The 20,655-nt window shown below is 44.7% G+C and overlaps 1 protein-coding gene across 1 annotated transcript; it reads right to left on the reverse strand.

Annotated features, from left to right (window-relative positions):
• Positions 1-2,617: 2,617 nt before the first annotated feature.
• Positions 2,618-20,643, reverse strand: LOC121161263 (butyrophilin-like protein 1). The gene is made up of 8 exons (XM_040987571.1): positions 20,217-20,643; positions 16,277-16,558; positions 15,972-16,172; positions 15,664-15,684; positions 15,547-15,573; positions 14,257-14,283; positions 3,575-3,601; positions 2,618-3,270 (listed from the first exon to the last, which is right to left on the reverse strand). The coding sequence occupies exons 1-8, from the start codon at positions 20,641-20,643 to the stop codon at positions 2,618-2,620; spliced, it is 1,665 nt and encodes a 554-aa protein (XP_040843505.1).
• Between the last annotated feature and the right edge of the window lie 12 nt (positions 20,644-20,655).

Here is a 20,655-nt window from a genome sequence, read left to right on the forward strand (position 1 = left end):
CATTGCCCTAAGATTCACAATCACCCAGTCCATTGAAGATATTATGCTGCTTACACCTAATAGGTAAGAGGAAGAAATTACTCAAGACTACTAGTGAGACATTCATGCAAGAAAAGGCAAGCAATAAATACAACAAAAATTCAGAAGCCTTATACTGCAATGAAATTTCAATGTATCCATTGCTGTAGGGATTTGAGCTATATGTTTGAGGTGGTTGCATATAGCCCCTTGTATAACCAAAAAGTCCTTGTAAACATTTAGATTTTGGAAACAACACATCCCTTAACTGGTGTGCCATTTTGTTCATTTACCAAGTGACACAGAAGCTTCTAGTTTACAATGCATCTCAAAACAAGGAATGGTTCTTGCCCCATAAGCTTCTCTTCTATTGGGACCATTGGAAAAGCAAATCCACTGGTACATAAAATTTACTATGGTAGTTTAAGGTAAGAAACCATGCATAATTTTTAATAAGTTCACAAATATGAATCCAGGCAAAAAATGGAAATTAAAGAATTTATTGCATTAATTAATCAATGAAGAAATTGATACAATTGTAGAGCTGCTGAGAGACCATTTAGAAAAAGGGGTCATTCATTGTCCATCAACAGTAGTTGAAATAAATAAGCTGAGTAAGAGGGAAAAGGAGTTGACATCTTTTTTTCTTCTTCTTCTTTTTAATTTCATTTTATTTATTTATTTTTTATTACATTGCATTATGTGACACAGTTTTTTAGGCACTGGGATTCCCCCTACCCCTCCCCAAACCTTCCCCCCAGGGTGGATTCCTCCACCTTGCTACTTTGCCACAGTTCAAATTCAGTTGAGATTCCTTCATTGCAAGCATATACCAGGCATAGAGTCCAGCATCTTATTGTCCAGATAAGTTCAACAGCTTCTTGTGGAGACCATCTCTGGTCTGAAGGTAGAGCTGGCAGAGTGTCATCCTGACCCTGACCAATCAAAAGCCCCAACATAACATCCACAACAATCCACAACGTCATGGAATTAGTGGACATAGTATTGAGTAACCAATATGTTAAAAAAAAAAAATTACATTTTACAGATAGCATTTTTCATACTGACATCATTTCATCTTAAATTAAGGCAAACATGTGGTATCTAACCTTATGGGATTGGCTCATTTCCCTTAGCATTATGGTTTCTAGTTGGGCCCATTTAGCGACAAAGAACTACATTTTATTTTTTTAATAGCTGAGTAGTATTCCATGGAGTAGATGAACCATAGCTTTCTTATCCAGTCTTCTGCTGATGGGCATTTTGGTTGGAGTTGACATCTTATGGGCAAAACAACTGTAGACCTTGGGAAACTCAGAAAGTCACCCTGCATCTTTGATCAGTATAATTCCCAAAATAAATACATTGAAAATCAATATGTAGGTAACACATAAATCTACCTGACAAAGGATGCAGTAATGATGGTTTTACTCATTGTTTCTGGAACTATTGAGGCAGTGGTACACTTGGCTAAAGATATCACTCCTCCTGTTCTTGGTCAGGAAAAATCACATCATCTGCATGTCTTTATTTACTGTCTCTTACCAAGAGTGTGTGTGCATAGATAATCTAAAAGTAGTGAATGCCTTAAAATAAGGCCAATGGAAGGGAAAAGAAATATTCTATGAATATATAGAAGTTACTTCAAATCCAAGCAAAGACCAAAAAGAGCTTTTTATATGACCTTATTGTTGACATAAAACATTTTACTAACTGTTTAAGCACCAGAACAACCCTTTCTCTGAACTATGCTGAACCATGCTGTGACTTAGATGTTTAAATTGGAGTTTATCACAACAAAGAAACCATCTTTCATTTAATCAGTGAATATTTAATATAAACAACTATGACATAGGAGTTGGCATTTTAGAAAGCATGTTAAGCCACCATCTACCATGCCAGCATCCCATATGGGCACCAGTTCATGTGCCAGCAACTCCATTTCAGATCCAGCTCCCCAATAAAAGCCTAGCCAAAGAAGCAAAAGAAGATTCAAGTGTTTGAGCTCCTGTCACCCATGTAGGAGACTTGGAAGAATTCCTGGCATCTAGGTATGGCCTGGCACAGCACTGAACATTGTGGCAGTCTGGAAAGTGAGTGTATCGGTGGATGGAAGATATAGTTCTCTTTCTCTCTCTGGAAACAGCAACTCAGACATGAGTTCACTTCATTTCCAAAAAAAATTGAAAACACACAGAACAATTTTTAAACTAAAAACAAAATTTAACATAGTAAAATATGTCCTGAACCAGTTCAAATAAAAGTCAACATTTATCTTCCTGTCTTTGGAAACATTCACATCCAAAGAAAATTTAAAACACATTAAATAATTTTAATACAAAAACAATTCATTCATAGTATAATACAACCTATTCTAAAACAATGGAAGGGAAAAGAAATATTCTATGAATATACAGAAGTTACTAAACAACAGCCAGTGTTCATCTTCCTGCTCTGGACACAAGCCATGACCTACCAGTCCTCAGAGGTTCGGGAGGAGAAAGTCCCAAGGTCATCAGGGACTCATCTAAGATCTTTTGTCACAGGGAGGCTGCAGCCCCAGGAAGGTTCCACTGAGGAGTCATAGTAGGGAGGAGCCCTATGGCGGGTAGGGAAGTAATGGAGACTCAATCCATGGGGCAGCACTCTCAGCACCACAGACTAAACTGCATACTTCCCCTGAGAGCCTCCCAGTCTCCTCCAAAAGAGGAGAATCACTCAGGGCCACAGGGAGCTCCTCAGACCCACCCAATGGGGAGCAGATGCTCAGGGTCACTTCTCCTGTCCTAACTCTGAAGTATGGGAAGAGGGGTCCAGAAAATGAAGCTGAGGAGAAGGAGAAAATATGGGACCCATCAGTCATATTGTAGAAGGAGACATCCCCTTCACTGTAATCCAGAAAGATCCCAACCCTGCAAGGATCCTGTCTAAGGGATAAAAGCATTGAGTTCTCAGTAAAGACAATGCATGAACCAAGAAACCACTCCACAACCCAGAATCCCTCCTGTGGAGACTCTCTATAATTGCCTGTCCTTCCCACATTCTCTATACAAACCCCCAGAGCCCAGTTCCTACACTGTTCAGCCCTGATCTCCACCTCCCAGTAGCATCTTCCTGACATGATGCCCTCAAGGCCCAAAATACTGTATTTCCCCCATAAATCCAAATTTTTGTATTTCCAGGTCACGCTTGTCTTTGCAAAAGAGATGGCAAGGTCAGCATTGGCAGAACTTGGATCCAGAGTGACAGACCCTGTAGAGAGAATTCTGAGTCATGCAAGGCATCCCTTGCCCAGGATGCACAACCATCCTCAGGCTCCTAGTTGCATGGGAGAGAGAATATGCCCCTGAAATAAAGGCCCTGGGACTCAGGTCCATGGCCTCCAATCACAAGGACAATAACAGAGAACTTAGGAACAGACCCAGCTTTGTTCCTTACATTCCCCACCCCAGCATCATTAATTATATAAATATCTACATCACCACAGGGAACTGAAAGAGAGGCCAGGGCAATGGAAACATGGGAAAAGCACCAGGAAGAGCAAAAGTTCACTTACAGGCCTGGAACTCTTCCTTTCGCCAGTCTAAGAGAGAACACACATTTATATCAGTGTCTGCACAGATTTCACACATCGGCTCAGCACCTGCTCCTAAAACAGTGATGTTAGTAGTACAGTGGAAATGTGCTAGAATACATTCAGCTAATGGAGAGCTTCTTACATACATACTGCATGCAGCCTCCTTCCTGCAAAGAACAAACATAAGGCTAACTTCCCAGGATTGAGAAACTGGACTCTGACCTCAATAGAAAAGGCATTACACAAGTTTCACTATGAAATTGAACTGATCAGTTTCCTAGCCACAAAACCATCCTGAAAGCCTGATTTACCTGAGAATAAAGATTTTGAGATTTGGGATCTCAAAATTTCAAGTGCCTTGATTCACTTGCAGAGTACTGCTTAAGCTAAACTTCTAGGTTGCATAGAATACATGATGGTGAGGGTGACACAGACTAAGTGGAAAACAGAGGCTGACTACTTATTCTATCCTCTCCAAATCCTAAAACCCATGACTATTACAAGGAAAAAGAGCTTTACAGGTGGGATAGAAGGTAAGAACTTGAAGTTAGGAGAATTCACTAGATTATCCAGGTGGTACCAACATAATCAAATGAAATCAGAAAATGTTATTGTTCGCCCTTGGGGCTGGGGTGAAAGGAGCCCTCTAGAGTGTGGCTGCTGTGAGGGGTGCCTGAGCCAGGCCAGACCCAATGCTTGGGAGTCAGGAAATGGTCACTGATGCTACACAGTGAGTGAGTGAGTCCTAGGCATTCCCTCAGGATAAGTACAGTGTTCAGCCAGGGGGCTGGGGTAAAAGCAGCCCTCTGCAGTGTGGTGACTGCAAAGTGTGCCCAAGCCAAGCCAGACCCAATGCTTGGGACTCAGCCCAAGGAAACCATCAACACAAGGTGACTGAGTCCTAGGATTTGGGCAGGCAATGTGCCTACTGAGCCAGGCTCAGCCTGCTCTAGACACCTGGTAGCAAGCTCTAGGGTTTTTAGGGTATCTAATTGCTGCCTAGGGACATCCATGGATAAGGACAATTTGAGTGCAGGTGAGGACTCAATCCTGAGATACACCCAAAAATGGGGTAACAGAACTTACTGGCAAGTGTGGGGACAGAGAGCTGGAGGTCAGGAGGGGAAAGTCCCTAAGATCTATTTGGGCCAGACTGATCCACCAGCCAACATGCAAATCCTAAGATAGGCTGGTTGCATAGAGCATTACTGACTGCCACATGCCAGTCCACATGAAAGCTATGGTTAGGAGCCTGTCAGGCAGGGCTAGATCCTAGTACCTGACAAAATGTTGGAACAGAGGATGGGTCACATTAGGCAGGGACATGACACTAAGCAGCACACCAGAGAAATAGATCCAGGGGTAGATTCTGTGGGAGATGTGTAGGCCAACTATGTGGAAATACTAGTCCCGCTGATTAGCTCAAGAGTTGGGGTGGTGATGGGCTGAGCTAGGTGTGACCATGGAACCTGCCATCACTCACAGGTAAAGGAACCAAAACAGTCTGGGCTGGTCTGTGGGGAGCCGTGCAGTTGGGTCAGATGGCAAGGGTGTGTGATGAGCACCGCTCCTCAGTTAGCAAGGCTGCGAGGCGTTTCTGGCTGCGTGGCAAGGCCCGGCAGAATGTCTCTGGTCACCTCATTGCTGCCTCACCCATTGTATGGAACTCAATCACCTCTCTGATGTTTCATAGAATTCTTCTGAGGGTGTTGTTGTTGCTTTTCTGCTAATGTGAAGTGATTCCTGTAACTGGTATGACACCTCAAATTGATCTATCATGTTATGATAAAAACACCTGTAGTAACGTAAGGCTATGATACACAGTTAAAAGTATACAATAATACAATTGAGCCCACTATGTTTCCAAACATCCTGTTATGTGCCCACTTTTGCCCTGAAATTTGCCCTAGTATAAGTAATGTTTTCCTTAAGAAATGGCTTGATAATATCTTGCAACAGATGGCAATCATGGAGATACAAAGAGTTTGTTTACCATGCACCTCGAACTGTTACAACACATGATATGACGCATTTTAGTTTCTTACCACAGAAAGCAAAAGTATATGGGGCATCTTTTATAAGGAAATAAATGTGAACCCCATCAAATTGGCTTAAGATCTCAATCTTATATTGGCACTTATATTTAGGGAAAGAAAACAGTTTATAAAAATTTCTATCTTATATTGGCATTCATATTTAGGGAAAGAAAATAGTTTAAAGGAAGTTTCTTGTAAGAGGCCCTCTGTTTGTAGATTAGCTGAATTGCCTTGATCCCTTTCACTGCCCTTTAACAAAAGAATAAAAAACAATTGAATCAGCACTAGGTGACGGTGACCGTAATTAATGCATGATTTGATTATAAAATTTAGCAAAGAATCTATGTTATATGCTTTTATAAAATCCTTTTACTTATGATCTTTTAATTCTGTATTCTTAATATTTTAATCAATATTAGTTTGTGTTGAGTAAAAGTTGATTTTGAGTATAAGTAAACTACTTGTTACTATGTAACTGCATGCGCTGCCAACCGTGGAGTTCCTGGCTTCAGCCAGGTGATTGCAGGTTTCAATGAGTAATGGTTTGTTAAGAATGTTTTCTTTGAAATAGAAAAATATTTTTTAGGATTGCTTCTTGCATTTTCATAACCATGATGTAATGAAAAATGAAACAATTGGATGTTGTGAAAAAACTTGTGATGATTTATGTATAAATAAAGAAGGCAACTTTTCTGAGTTGTCCATTATGAGCATCAAGTCATAGTGGTCCGTATCTTATCTCTTCCTATCATCTCACTGATCCACGCATCCTTTGCAAGCTCTCAGTCAGCTGGAGCTGGTCTCCGGCACTGGTCAAGGCAGCAGCACCTAAATGTGCATCCAAAAACAGGGTGTGGAGTGGCTGGGTAATAACGTTCACCAACTCAAGTAAGGTCAAAATGGAAGGGCAGACCAGCAGGTGTTAGGCCTGGTCTAACTGGCCTAACACCTGCTGGCATGTATGAGATCTGGGTGTGGTTGTGGGTCAACTAAGAGAACGTGGGAAACTCGCCTAGTGGGTCACAACTGTCACTGATGATCACATGATCCAGGCCTGGGTGTCAGGCAGTCTGGGCAAAGTAGCTCCAATGGCTGGCTGATGTGTCAGCTGGTTATGGGAGGGGGCATGCCAGACAGGGCTGAGCAAATCTTAACTCATCAGCAAGAACAGAAATCAGGATGGAGCACAGGTCATGTTGAGCTACGCTGCAACACCTGCTGGTCTGTATGAGCCAGAGATGCTAGGCCATGGCATCTAAGGCAAAGGCCAAGACAGGTGAGGAGCTATGCTAAGCTGGGTCAGAGCACACACTGGCATGAGTGTGATCTATGGCTTGGAACAGACCTGTTTGGGAAGCTCAGAGGACACCCTTGCTGGGTTGGGGCTCCCACTGGTAAGTATGAGGGCCAGAGTGGCGGCTGCGTTCTGGTCTGGATATCACTGCAGTATCCCTTGGAACAAGTGTGGACTGGGGCTAGGCACACCATGCCAGGTTAGACTACAGCACCATCTGGTGCTCTCGAGGACCAGGGTAAATGTAGGACAGACTAAGGTACGTCTCTGTTCCTACTGAGCCATGTATAACCTGTATCTGGGTATGGATGAGCCTTGGCTGGGCTGAAACATCCAACAGTAAGAACTGGAATGGGTTGAAGGCCAGTCAGGAAAGGCCACTGTTCCTGCCAGGACAGGAGGTGAACTGAGTAGGGCTGGCTCATGGACCCACTGGTATACACAAGATCTGGCATTGGGAGAAGTTCTGATGAAGTCGCTGGGGCAACTCCTGTTGAGACACAATCTCTGCAGGTGAGCACAAGAACCACAATAGGGAGCAGCCCAGACAAGGTCAAGGAAAGGTACCCACAGGCATACATCTGGCATAGGCCAGGGGGCAGACCAGGCTGAACCAATTCACATAACCCACTGGAAAATCCAAGCACCAGAGCAGAGTGTGGGTTGAGTCAGGTTTGGTCGCAACACATACCAGTACACAGTACAGCTAGTATGGGTTGCCAACTGGACTGGGCTAGGCTATAACTCTCTCCAGTGTGAGCTGGAATTTGGGTGGGCTGTGCTGAGCCATGGTACAGCACCCAGTAGCAAATGCCAAAGGGACCATGCTAGACAGGGTGCAGTGCCCAACCACCACATGTGAAAGCCAAGGGGGGAGTGGCAAAGCAAGTAGGGGGAATGTGGAGGGCTCCCCTGCTGGACAGCCACTCCCACTGGAGAGCTGAGTTGGCATGTGGGGCAGACCAGATCAGGCAGAACTTACAACATCTGTGGGCCTCATGTGAGCTAGATCAGGGAAAAGCCAGGCTGGGCTGACTGTTCCTACTGGCGCAATTATAAATCAGAGTGGGTGAGGGTTTGTTGGGCTTTGTCGCAGCATCAGCAGGCAGAGGCTGGCACTGGAATCTAATTCTGTCAAGGTAGGCTTCAGAATCCCCTAGAGAGTACATATTCAGGGAGTGGGAGTGGCCCAGTAGGGAAATAGTGGGCACCTCCCTCTTGGCTTATCACTCCACTGGAGAGCATGAAAACCAGGACAGGGGCAGACATGGCTGAACAGAGAACCTCACCCAACAGCATGTGTGTGAGCTGGATGGTGGGGCTGATTGGGTTGAACTAGGCTTCAAGGCCCAGTGACATGTATAAGAGCTAAATGGGATGTGGGACAGACAGGACCATTCTGCTGTACATACTGGCAAGCATAGGAACCAGGTTAGTGGTCTGGTGGAGGTTATTGGGAGCTGCCCCAACTAGGCTGCAGCTCCCATGGGTTTGCGTGAGGGCCATGTGTGTGCTGGGCAGAACCAGGTTTGACTGCAACAGCCATTGGTTCATGTGGAAGACAGGGCTGGAAATAGAACTGACCCAGCAATTGCAACCACCAGCATATGCATAAGCTGATTGGCGCGACAGACTGTGCTAGACCCTGTGCTGCCATGTACACACAAGAACCAGGCCTGGGTTCACCTCAGATGAAGTTTCTTTGGGGATCCCTCCAACTGAACTGTTGATCTCAGAAACCCAATCATGAAGGGAAGTGCAGATTTCATTGTCTGAAATGTGTGCATGTGTCAAAGCTAAGCCTCCTCAGAGGCTCAGACGGGACAGTGGACAGCATATCCAGGTGCACATGAAGAATATGGCAGTCTATTGGAACCTGCAGAGTACCCCTGGTACCACAACAGAGGATAGAGGACAGAACAAATCAATCATCTACCTCAGCCATGTGTTGGCAGTGAAGAACTTGGCAAACAAAGACTCTAGGAGAGTCTATGTCAGCCAGTGGATTCTGGAAAGATTTCATATTGCTTGGGATGGCGAAATTGGCAGCAATTCAGAACTATTTAAATATCAAAACCACTTGAGGAATGCCCTCAGAGCTCCCCATGTCTGGGACCCTGAGATGGTGTGGTAGGTCAGGTGGGACTTCTCCCTTTATCTCCCTCCTTACCCCAGATCACACACAAAAAGAAAATGTGGAAACAATGGTCTTACCCACTTTCCTATAACCCTTGACCCTTTGTGCCCTAATCAACTAAATATATATATATATATTATATATACATGTATAGATATATATAAAATCAACCTGTGTGTGCTCAGAGGAAGTTAAACTGTGATACAAATAGGATTAAGAAGATGCCAACATTGCTGGATCTGCAGAGAGAACACTGGAGCCTTGAACCAAGCCCAGCAAATGAGCTCTAAAGGTTGGAAGAGACAGAAGCCTCCAGAAAGGAATGTAGACACACATACATTTATCCCAGTGAGACATGTTCAGACTTCTGACCTACAGAGCTTCAGTCAATAAACTTGTGTTGTTTAACTCAGCAAGGCCAATGTCATTTTTGTAAACACAAATAGAAAATTCCTACAATAACATTTGTATGCTACACTAACCTTCAAATAAGAGAAGGTGTCTGGAGAGAATGCAAGGATCCTTGCAACTTGCACATGAAAAATGGGAATGCAAAAGTTCCCACACACTGTGGAGGGAGATTGAGGGTGTCAGAGCTGTCCAGAAAACCAGTGAGCAAGGGAAGGTCTGAGAGAGGAAGAAAACCAACATAGTGCATCAATTTCCCATTCAAAGCCAAGTCACCCAGACCAAAAAACTCCAAGGTCATGGAATAGAGTCACCAATGGTATCTCTGAGTGATCACTGAGAACCTATCTTTTCCCTTTTCAGCTAGCAACAGTAAAAGCATTTAAGCACCAGCCAAGCCCTGCCTTCCCAGCATGAGCACCTGAAGAACAAAAGGGGAGCACAGTAAGCCTCTCTCTACCTCTGAAGGCTGCTGTATCTCTTCCCTCTCCATGTTGCCCCTGGGGAGGAGAGAGGCAGCTACTGACCAAAGCAAAGGCTCCACATGTGCTCAGAGTCTAGGCAGTCATTAGTGAGAGAATTTACTACCCAGCGCAGAGGAAGGCAGTCTGTAAGTTAGACACAAGAACAAGATTAGAACATTTGCAGTGAAAAGTAAACTAGTATTTCTGCTGGCCAATCAGTCCATAACTTTTTGACCATCACAGACATCTACATATATTTAGTCAGAGAAATTCAGATTTCCATGTCTTTTGATTTGCTTAATTAGAAACAAGATCGCATATAAAATGGGAATGGCCCATGTAACCTCTGGAAGAAAAGTTAATGTTTCACTTGCATTAGCTATCAACTGAATGGGAAGTCTGTGCCATGACTATATCTTACTAAAAAGACAAGGGGTGGGGGGAAAGAAAAATGAACATGAAATAGAATCAGGATTTAAGTTTTAATATACGAAATGTGAAGTAGTATTTAATAAATATCATGATGCAAATTCACTTAATTTTCATAGCAAGTGTCTGATAGGAATTGTTTCAATTTCTGAAATAAATGAGATCAGATTCAACATTTTCAGCTGTTAATTTGAGAACACATATATTATTTGTAGTGTAATTGCAGGACTGGCCCATGGAATCCCTGGAAGAAAATTGAATGTTTTGGATTCCAAGATGGCAAAAAATGATGAGGACAGGTGTGAACAGATAGAAAAGGATTAGCTGAGATGAAATAGAGAGTGGTGTTGCAGTGACAAGACACCCCAGTGGTGGTTGGCAAATGGTGATCTGAGCTCCACCAGTGGCCAGAGTTCCACTGGCAGCCAGCTGGGAAGGGTAGTTCATCAAAAGCTCAAGAGGTGAACCCAGGCAAAGAACTGACTATACTGTTGATTTGTTTGATCTGAGCAGGAGCAGAGGCAAAGCAGCAGACCCCACGGAGGTGGTGCAGAACAGGGTGGATTTCACAGCCCAGACCCCCACCAGTTCTACCTCAGGTGCCATTTTGTGTAGTGTGCAAAGGCTTTGGAACTAGAAGGACAACAGCAAGCTGCACATGCACTAAGCCAGAAGCAAACCCATTTCCAGCTCGGTGCTTTGCACTGGCTCCACAGGGAAAACAGTACTAATGTGCATCCTACAGGTTGTACCCAAAATAGGTTAGGGTAGCCCCCAGACGTAATGGTCAGCAGACATAACGGCAATTGCTAACCCAGGTGCCACTTTGTACAGTGTGGCAAAGGCTGGAGGACTGGAGAGACAACACTGAGCTGCTCATGTGCTAAGCTGGGAGCAAACACACTTCCAGTTCAATGCATTGCACTGGTCTCACAGGGAAAATACTACTGACTTTGGCAACCTATGGGTTCCACCCAAAATAGATCTGGGTGTCCCTCAGAACTAACGGCCAGCAGGTTCTACCAAGATCAGCACTAACAACAGTCCAGAATTCTTGGAACTGCTCAAACAGGAAGTGGAAGATTGTACAGACAACGGTGCAGCCATGACATAGGATCACAAGAGGTAGAGATTGGTGACCCAGCAATTGTGGCTACAGAGACTGTGGTGGAAGTCTAACACAAGAGCCCAGGCCTGAAACTTGCTGAAAGGAGTGGCTCAAGTAACTACAAAAAAGGAGCTAGGTACCAAATGCAATCAGTAAAATCAAACTGTAGACTTGTGAGTTATACAGGCAGCTTGGGAACCTGCCCTAAGGAACAGAATCTGCTAACTAGAAATACAATGACCAAAGCAAAAGAAGAGAGAGAGGCACAATAAATATTACTGAAGACTCCCTGAAAAGGAGCAAAGGCCTCTGACATCCTCAGAGTTAGCTGAGGAATACATCAAGAAAATGGGGGATACAGAATTCAAAACACTTGTTATAAAGCTTCTTATCAATAACAGTGAGAAACATATGCAAGAATTTAAGCAATATATAACACAGGAAATAGCAAGACTAAAACACAATCAAGCATAATATCAATGAAGCAAATTAAAAGCTCAGTGGAAAGCCTCAACAGTAGAATGAATGAGTCAGAAGAAAGAATCTCAGAATTGGAAGATGCTCCCTGCCACAAAGGGGAAACAATCAAAAAGTTGGAAATGGAGCTGACTCAAGTTAAAAAAAATTTAAGAATTAAGAGACACTATTAAAAGGCAAATAAGAGAGTTATGGGAGTTCCAGAAAGTGCAGAAAGAGCAGCTGGGTTTAAATATGTATTCAATGAAATAATAAATGAAAACTTCCCTAACATGAAGAATAAACTGGGAAACAAAATATAGGAGTAGAACAGAACTCTCAACAGGGTTGGCCAAAAGTGATCTTCACACAACGCATAATTATCGAGCTCTCTTCAATAGAACATAAGGAAAAGATTCTTAAACATGTACATGTAAAAAAATCAATTGACATATAGAGGAATGACAAACTCACAGCTGACACCTTGGAGGAAACTATAGCACAGAAGAGAATGGAGTGACTTATTCCAGATTATAAAAGAAAAAAGTCAGCCCAGAATAATTTACCCAACAAAGCTTTTCTTTGTCTTTGAAAATTAAAGAAAATTCTTCCACAGTAAAGAAAAGGAATTCACCTCTTCTATACCTGCCCTACAAATGATACTTAAAGATGTTGTCTTGACAGAGAAAAGGAAAGGCACACACCAAAATCAAAAACAAGTGTGGAGAACATTCCAGTAAAATGACACCAGCAGATTAAATCAATGAACAACCCGTTGCTAAAATGACAAGATACAGTACCATCTATTCATATTAACCCTGAACGTAAATGGCTTAAACCCACAAATCAAACATCACATAGATTAGTAGACTGAATCAAAAATCAAAGCTCATCTATCTGTTGCCTACAGGAGACACATCTCACCAAAAAAGATCAGTGGAAACTATATCTCACGTATTTCAATGTTGTTGTTGTTGCTTTTTTTAAAAAAAAAAAATTTTCTCACATTAACTTCTTCACTGACCCGTAGATCATACAGTAGCAACATTTTCTTCAAAAAGTTTCTAGATTTTCTTTCCCACTTGTTCAGCAACAAATTCAGTCATTCAATAGCATGTTATTTACGTTCATGGCATTGTAAAATTCTGGTTTTTTCCTGTTGACATTGTTTTGTGGCTTTTCATTAAAGGGAATGTACAGTAACTGTGTAATAGAGACAACCACACCCAGATGGGAGGATACAATGCAGTATGCATCTCTATTTCCAGATCAAACATGGACTCCCAATGAAACTGTGAAATATGTCTCAACAATAGGGTACTGGATTCTATCATTGTCCATGCTTGAAATATCAGGATACTCTTAAATAGCAGAATGGTGGACTTATGACTATATATGAAGAACTATATTATTGTAATCATATATGCAAAATCAATGGTGGGAAAGAGAATTTGCAGAGGGCTAAGGGAAATCCCAGAGTCTTTGGGGCTGTATCATAAAATAGTAATAAAGTGAAAAAAAAAAAAAGAATTGAAACAGAAGCAAGTGTTCAGCCTAATAGTTAAAAAACCAACCACTCCCATTAAGGTACCATGTACAGTTCCCAACCCCAACTGCTGACTGCAGCTTCTCCTAAGTACGGAGACACTGAGAGGCAGCACTGCAGATTTGGGATGCTGACATCATATGGAAGACCTGGACTGAGTGCTCAGCTATAGGCTTCAATATGGCCCAGCACTGGTTATTAATTGCAGAGGGGGAGAAAATTAGCAAATGCTTGCTCTCTCTCTCTCTCTCTCTCATTCTAGATTTTACTCTCTCTGCCTCCCCTCATTCACTCATCCCCTGCCAATCAAACAATCCATTCAGCATGCTGTACATAATGTCAGATATTTCAGACACCAACTGGATCAAAAAGGGTCAGATTTGGGGATAAGAAAGTAATAGAACTACTAATCCTCTAAGTAAGATCTGAGGTATAAGCAAGTGGCTGTGATCCCCAGTCTTCTGGAGACAAGCAGTTCTTGATCTGGACAGCTGTTGTACTGCTACTCTCTCCCCATGATCACGACCACAGAGAGAAGGAGCAGATGAACAAGGGCTCCCAGAGGGTGTCCCTAGTTCTAATAGTGACCTACAGTAGAGGGAGAGTCCGGAACAGAGGCAGAGCTGTGCTCCCAAGGAGGAATCTCTGCTGTCCTCCTTGGAGGCCACAACAGGAACAGGGAAAGTATGGATGCCGCCCCCCACCCCCATGCTGGGGAAGTCCACACACAGAGGAGGGGCAGGGCAGAGGGAGGGGAGGCAGAGGAACCATCAGCTCACTTACCAGCATACAGCTGCGCCTTCCTCCAGCCTGAAAGGAAACACACCTGTGAGACCACAGCCACCACCTGCTCAGCCCCCACCTGCCCTCTGTGCTGAGGGGAGAGACAGCAGGAGGAGGGAGGCTGCAGAGGAGTGGCCTCCTGCAGGTTCAGACAGCAGAGGACTGTGGGAAGTTCCTGGCTACAGATCAGGAAGCCTGCTCTGACCCACGGCTGTGTGACTTTTAACTGTCCACTCTCTGCGCTGAGCCTAAGGACACAGAGACTCCTGTGTCACATGTCCCTCAGTGTTGCTTGTGAGATAAAAGAGTACTACATCACCAAATATTAAGTGAAAATTATAATTCACTCTGTATGTATGACAATTACTCATTACATATTGTTTCCAGAAAGTAAAAAATGGAAAAATTAAAACACAAAGAGAAAACATGGTCTTCCAGTTTGGTATATCAGGCTAAGCCATCACCTACAGCTCGGCATTCCAATATGGGTACAAATTCAAATCTCAGCAAAGCCACTTCTGATCCAGATCCCTGCTACTCCAACTTGGAAGGCAAAGTGCCTGGGCCCCTGCAACCACATAGGAGACCAAGAAGAAGCTCCTGGTCCCTGGCTTTAGCATCAACCAGAACTAGGAAATGAACTAGCAGCTGGAAGACCTGTCTCTGTGAATTTCACATCTCCAAGTATAACTTTCAAAGTATGAATTAAATGTTAAACAAATTTATAAACATAAACATGGAGAGATAGAGAGAAGCACCACTACTCTCACAAAGAATGATTTCCTCCCGTGACTCACTGCACCTGGTCAGCAGCCCTGTCCTCTGCTCATCCATTCACACCTGCACCTGTGCAGAACAGGACAAATTGCCTCCCCCTGCAGGTACATTGAGAAGGAAGCAGGTCACACTCCCAAACCCAGTGTGCCATTCACTCATTCCACCTCCCATGAAACCTAGAACATCTGCTTTGGGCTTCCTGATGCAGACCCAAGTTTCATGCATTGCAGGCTAAGACAGTAACAATACTCATGTGAGGGACAGGGCAGAGTAGGAATAAAACCCGGGTGGCAGGACAAACTCCAGGCCTAGGTTTGCAACTTGGGCTTAAAGAGAGATAGAAAACAGTTACATGGGTGGAAAAACACACTGATCCAGGATTAGCCACCCACTACCACCACTGCTGCCCTAAAGAAAAAGGTCCACATCCCTCTGCCAGGACAGAAACAAGGAGAGGGGACAGCCAGGCATAGCTGGGACAGGAAACAACAGAACATCTGCAAAGTCTCTCACCAGCCCGGAATGCTGCCTTCCTCCAACCTGAAAAGCACCACACAGGGAACAGGTGAGCTGACAGCCACAGGATTCTCTCCAGCAAACACAGAGCTCAGGAGGGAGAGCAGAGCTTACCGAGTTCTGCCTGGAGCTCATCTGAAAGAGAGTGGAAACACCATGAACGCCACACCAGGAAGAGGAGAGGCCATGTGCTGAAGACCCCACAGGAAAGCCCTCTGCTCTGTGCTATACACAGCTCTCACTCCAGGCCCACCACATCTCTACATCCCCCAGCAGCTCTGCTCTGAGTCTCCACAACCACCTGCTCTAATTTGGGGTCCTGGATGTCCTCTGAGAGCTGCACCCATGGACTCCAGTCATGTCAGGCTGTCCCCTCTATGCACCAACTGCCACCCCTGCCCTTCTGAAACCTTCCTCCCTACCTCTGGACTTCAGCGCCTCCTCCTTTGCCTGCTGGTATTCCTGCTTAGCCCGGCACAGATCCTTCTGTCTCTGCCTCTCCCGCACCTTTGCAGAATGCTCTCTCTTGGTGACCCAGCCAGCTCCAACAAGTAGCAGCCCCAGCACAGTCAGGCTCACAGCGAAAGCTGCCTTCCCGGGAGAGGCCTGAGGGAAGAAGGGCTCTGTGCCCAGCGGGAGAGCAAGTCAGGGGAGGACCCAAGCCCAACCAGCACACCCAGGGACACCACCCTCTCCAGCCCTGCTCAGAAGGACAGACAGCACTGACCTGGGATCGGGATGGCCATGACCTTCTCCTGGCCCAGGATGGGATTGAGGATGGAGCAGGTCACATCCCCTGCAGAGCTGTCTCTCACCACCAGAGCAGCCTCCACGCTGAACAGCCCTGCTGTGTCTTGGGTGTGGTCCTCAGAGAACTCCGGGAACTTCTCTCCACGGACGTCTCTCCACTGCACCTGGGGCTTTGGGAACCACCCTGAAGCCTTGCACACCACACGAACTCCGTCCTTCTCTGGCCCTTCAATGTGCACTTGTGGGGCAGAGCCCAAGCCTACAAGAGGGGAGCTGTGGAGGTCTTGGAGAACCATAGAAAACCCACAGTTTCAGCAAGGTTCTAGTGTTGCCCAACTTCAGGTATAGCCATGCATGTTGCATTCTGTTGGCGCCATGGGAAAGGCCTGCCCTGAAGGAGACCAAGAGCCCTGTATCCTGGAGGTCAAAGGTTGAGAGAGCATTTACGACTCAGGGTACTAGATAACAAAAGTATTGGGTCCCAGGATTCTTCCTTGATTCTCTACTCTGCTCACCCCACACTCTCCCCTAGGCATCTGCTTCTACATACACTGCCTCTTGGATATTGGATATTGCTTGGAAAACCACACCAATTAACTCCAGTTTCGTCAGGCTGTCCCTACTCGCCAGCTCCTTTCCTTATATCCATGTATCTATGTGTTATCTCAACCAATTGCCTTACAAACATTTGAAACTCAAACGTTGAGCACTGAATTCATAATTTTGACATCTTAGAGATCAATTGATTATAAAGTGCCTCTTAAACATTATCCTTCTTTATACTGAGCTAGTGCTTCACCATGTGCTGTGTAATTGATTAACACTCAGAAATTCATCATGTGACTCAATTTGACCAATGAAAAACTAGATAATGTGGCTTAAGCAGAGGCTGGGAAAGTTCTTGTGTTATTGGTTTACTCTCAGCCATTTCCACAAGAACAAAGTGCCTGGGGTAGGCCCTGGAGGACAGGACTGTTGGGATGTCACTGGTCACACAGGCGCTCTGGTTGAGGATGCCCTAGGAGAGCCAACAGCCATCTGACCAACAGAAACGGGAGCACACAGAGCCTCTTCAGTGACCTCTTCAGCTGATGGAAAGGACAAACAGCAATTAGAGTAAGATTTCGGTCTCCCTGTTGTAAATTAGATGAGAGAATACCCTATCCTCTTTTTTTCTGCAACTGTTCACTTTTGATCACTGGGAACTGTAAGTACCTCTCCTTGTATGGAATATGAAGGTGTAATTTTACAAAGTAGACAGGCCTTTTGATGGCTAAATGACCCAGAAATGTACTTTACTGCCCGGAGACAGCATTCTGAAATGACACCATCAAAGGATTTAACTCTCCTCTCCCTCTTTCGGTGCAAGCATCAGGGCCTCACTAAATTGAAAAACTACCTTCTAGTATAGAATGGAAGAAGTTGAGATTTCTTCAGGGTAAAAGCAATTAACCATTTAAATTACCAGGTAAATCTCAAGTGAGTTACATCTGAAATTCAGTGCTTCAAGTCTTACAATTCGATGATAAGTTGTTATTTGTTTTTAAAACTGTTCATGAGGTTGTTTGTTGCAACAGGTAAAGTAATACTCGGGATTGCCACATCACTATCTGAGTACTGGGTTTGAGTTCACTGAGCTTGCAATCCAATTTCCTAGTGATGAGCTAGTTCTAAGCCATTGATTCAACAATCAATACTTCTGACTGCTCTGGACCCATGCAATAGGCCCTCATTGCTTCAGAAACAGAAGCAAGGTAGCCTAATAAGAGACATCAAGGCCCAGCAGTCTGTGGCCGCATTAGTGGCTACAGTCATTTTATCTGTAACAGATTTGTTGGACTGCAGGATTTCATTGATCTTTAGTGCTAGCTAATCCGTGCCAGCCATGAACCAGGGATCCATCACATTCACCCACAGGAGGTAAGGGGCCAAATCCAGAGGGACCTGGCGTAGAGGGAGAGGCAGCAAAGCATCTGCACAATGGCTCTCAGTGGGTTCCATCCTGGACCATGCACAGGTCTAACCACCACACATCAAGGACACATACTCAGAGGTCACTGGTCCTTGTGAGATCACAGAGTACGGGCTGGCCCTGGACACTGACAGCCTGTAGCCCAGAGCCTTCCACGCCCAAAATGAGGCAGACAAGAAGACCAAGGTCACAAGATAGTGAACAGTTGGCCCCCAGCATAACGGCTGCTACATTCCAGAGTCTCTCTATTCCTTGAACATATCTGCTTCTTTCCTCTCATGCCCAATTTGTCCTTGGGTGTCATTGTGTCAAACAAAGGCTCAGCTGGAGAAAGCCAAATAGAACTTGTATTAAGGTATGGAATGCACATTGTACCTGCTTATCTACACATACACACTCACTCAAAAAAATAAAAATAAAAAAAGAAAGCTTTCTTTCTGTCTTTCAAGCCTTGACGGAGATCCTCTACTGTGCAATGTGTTCAGGTTTGATTCTCAGCAAAGTGTTGTCTTCCTCTAGTACCTTTGCTGGCAGGATTTCTTGGAAACAATCATGGTTTTGGTATCACTTCCAAAACCAGACCAACAATATGTGAGCTACACAATGAGATTCACCAAGCCCAACTCAGGTTGTTTAAATCTCTCAGTGCCTATATTGAATTCTGTAATATGTCACTGAGATTCCTGGCTGTTCTTTACATAGTATTATGATGGGAAGCTTCCTTCACACATAATTGCCAATATTCCCACCACTAAGAACAAGCAGCCAAGGCAAACCCTGACAGTCCCTGCAGTCCCCACCTCCCCCTCTGAACTCTCTGTCTGCAATGAATTCATGAATTAGGTCAGGCTATGAAACATCCCCCATGTCTGACCCTGCTCTCCCAGCACATGCTGCTGCCTGAGGTCACACACTGGTCCTCTCCACGCCAGACTGCCCTCCATGGCCCCTCACTCACTTTCCATTGCACATCCTCATAGCCACCAAGTGGAGTCTTCCATCCACTAATCTGTCCAAATTTCCCTGCTCTTCATCCACACTTCCAGCACAGCACACACAACTGCAGCCATCTGACATCTGCCTCACACTTAAAATCCCTTTCCTCTGCCTCCTGCTCAGACCCCACAATCTGCTCCACAGGACCCACACATCCAGTCCTAAAGACCCTTTAAATCACAGTGGATGACTATGGACATAGTGAGATACATGTCTCTGCCTTCTCACTTTCAATCCATAGAGGATCCTAGGATTTTCACTGCAGTACTCATGTGTCAGCACAAGAGCACAAGTGCCTGTGACAAATGATCTTTTCTCCTGGTCAGTGGGCACTGCTACTCCAGGGTTATCTAGCTCTTCATTGCAATATTATCATGACACATTGTCGCATTGCCTTCCCCCATTATTACTTCTACCCACACAGCACAATGGCCTCCCTGTATGCCAGAGCATGCCAGACATCTCCTGTACCAAAGATTTCACACTGAATGCCTCCCTACTTTGAAGCTTGTTCTGCCCCCCTCACCCAAATATTCAATTAAAGAGTGAGCCACATCCTTTGGGCCATGCTGAGATCAACAATGAGGGCTCATCTGAACCACAGTATACCCTTACTCCACTGTCCAGAGCTAGATTCCCTCCATTTGATGCTCCTGACCCTCATTTATTTTATCTTTAGCACCTATTACCTTCTGACGTCATCAAACTACTCATTTATTTTCCTTGTTTCTGTCTCCGGCTCTGGATCATACACTCCACAGGGTCTCTGAGATCTAAACAAGGCATGGCACAACTTAGGGTCTTCTTATACAAGGTTTATAATGAAAAAGTGGATGGATGGATGAATGAGCTGCCTTTCCCTCATACGTGAAATGAGATGCTGAATTACATGAGTTTCCTCCCAAATCCAGTATCCCCAAGACTTCTAGAATACGATCAAGTCACCAACCTGCCACCTGCAGTTCTAAAATGGCCTCTTCATATTGTCCTCCTTGTTTGAAGAGGCAAGTGTACTTGCCATTGTCTGAAACCTGTATGTTCTGGATGTGCACAGCAGCCTCACCCCGAGAGAGGAAATCCCTCACCAGTGAGGTCCGCCCTGCATACTGGGGCAGCTGCTCCTCGTCCAGCTCCTGGCCATTCTGATAGACGAGCACTGCTTCTGTGAATGTGGAACGGAACCACCACAGCTCCATGTCTTCTGCATTCATGGCTGGCCACAGGGAGCAGGGCAGAATGGCATCACCACCCAACACTGCTACTATGGGTTTGGAGGGGCCAATCACCTGGAACACATCTGCGGACACAGACACAGGACTGAAAACACTGGGAGATGCGGGTCGAGCCCATAAAGACCCTTGGAGACTTGTCAACATCCCTCACACTCC

The sequence above is a fragment of the Ochotona curzoniae genome, unplaced genomic scaffold (assembly GCF_017591425.1).
Source record: "Ochotona curzoniae isolate NIBS_2020 unplaced genomic scaffold, NIBS_Ocur_1.0 contig_4773, whole genome shotgun sequence".
In the NCBI taxonomy this organism is placed as follows: domain Eukaryota; kingdom Metazoa; phylum Chordata; class Mammalia; order Lagomorpha; family Ochotonidae; genus Ochotona; species Ochotona curzoniae.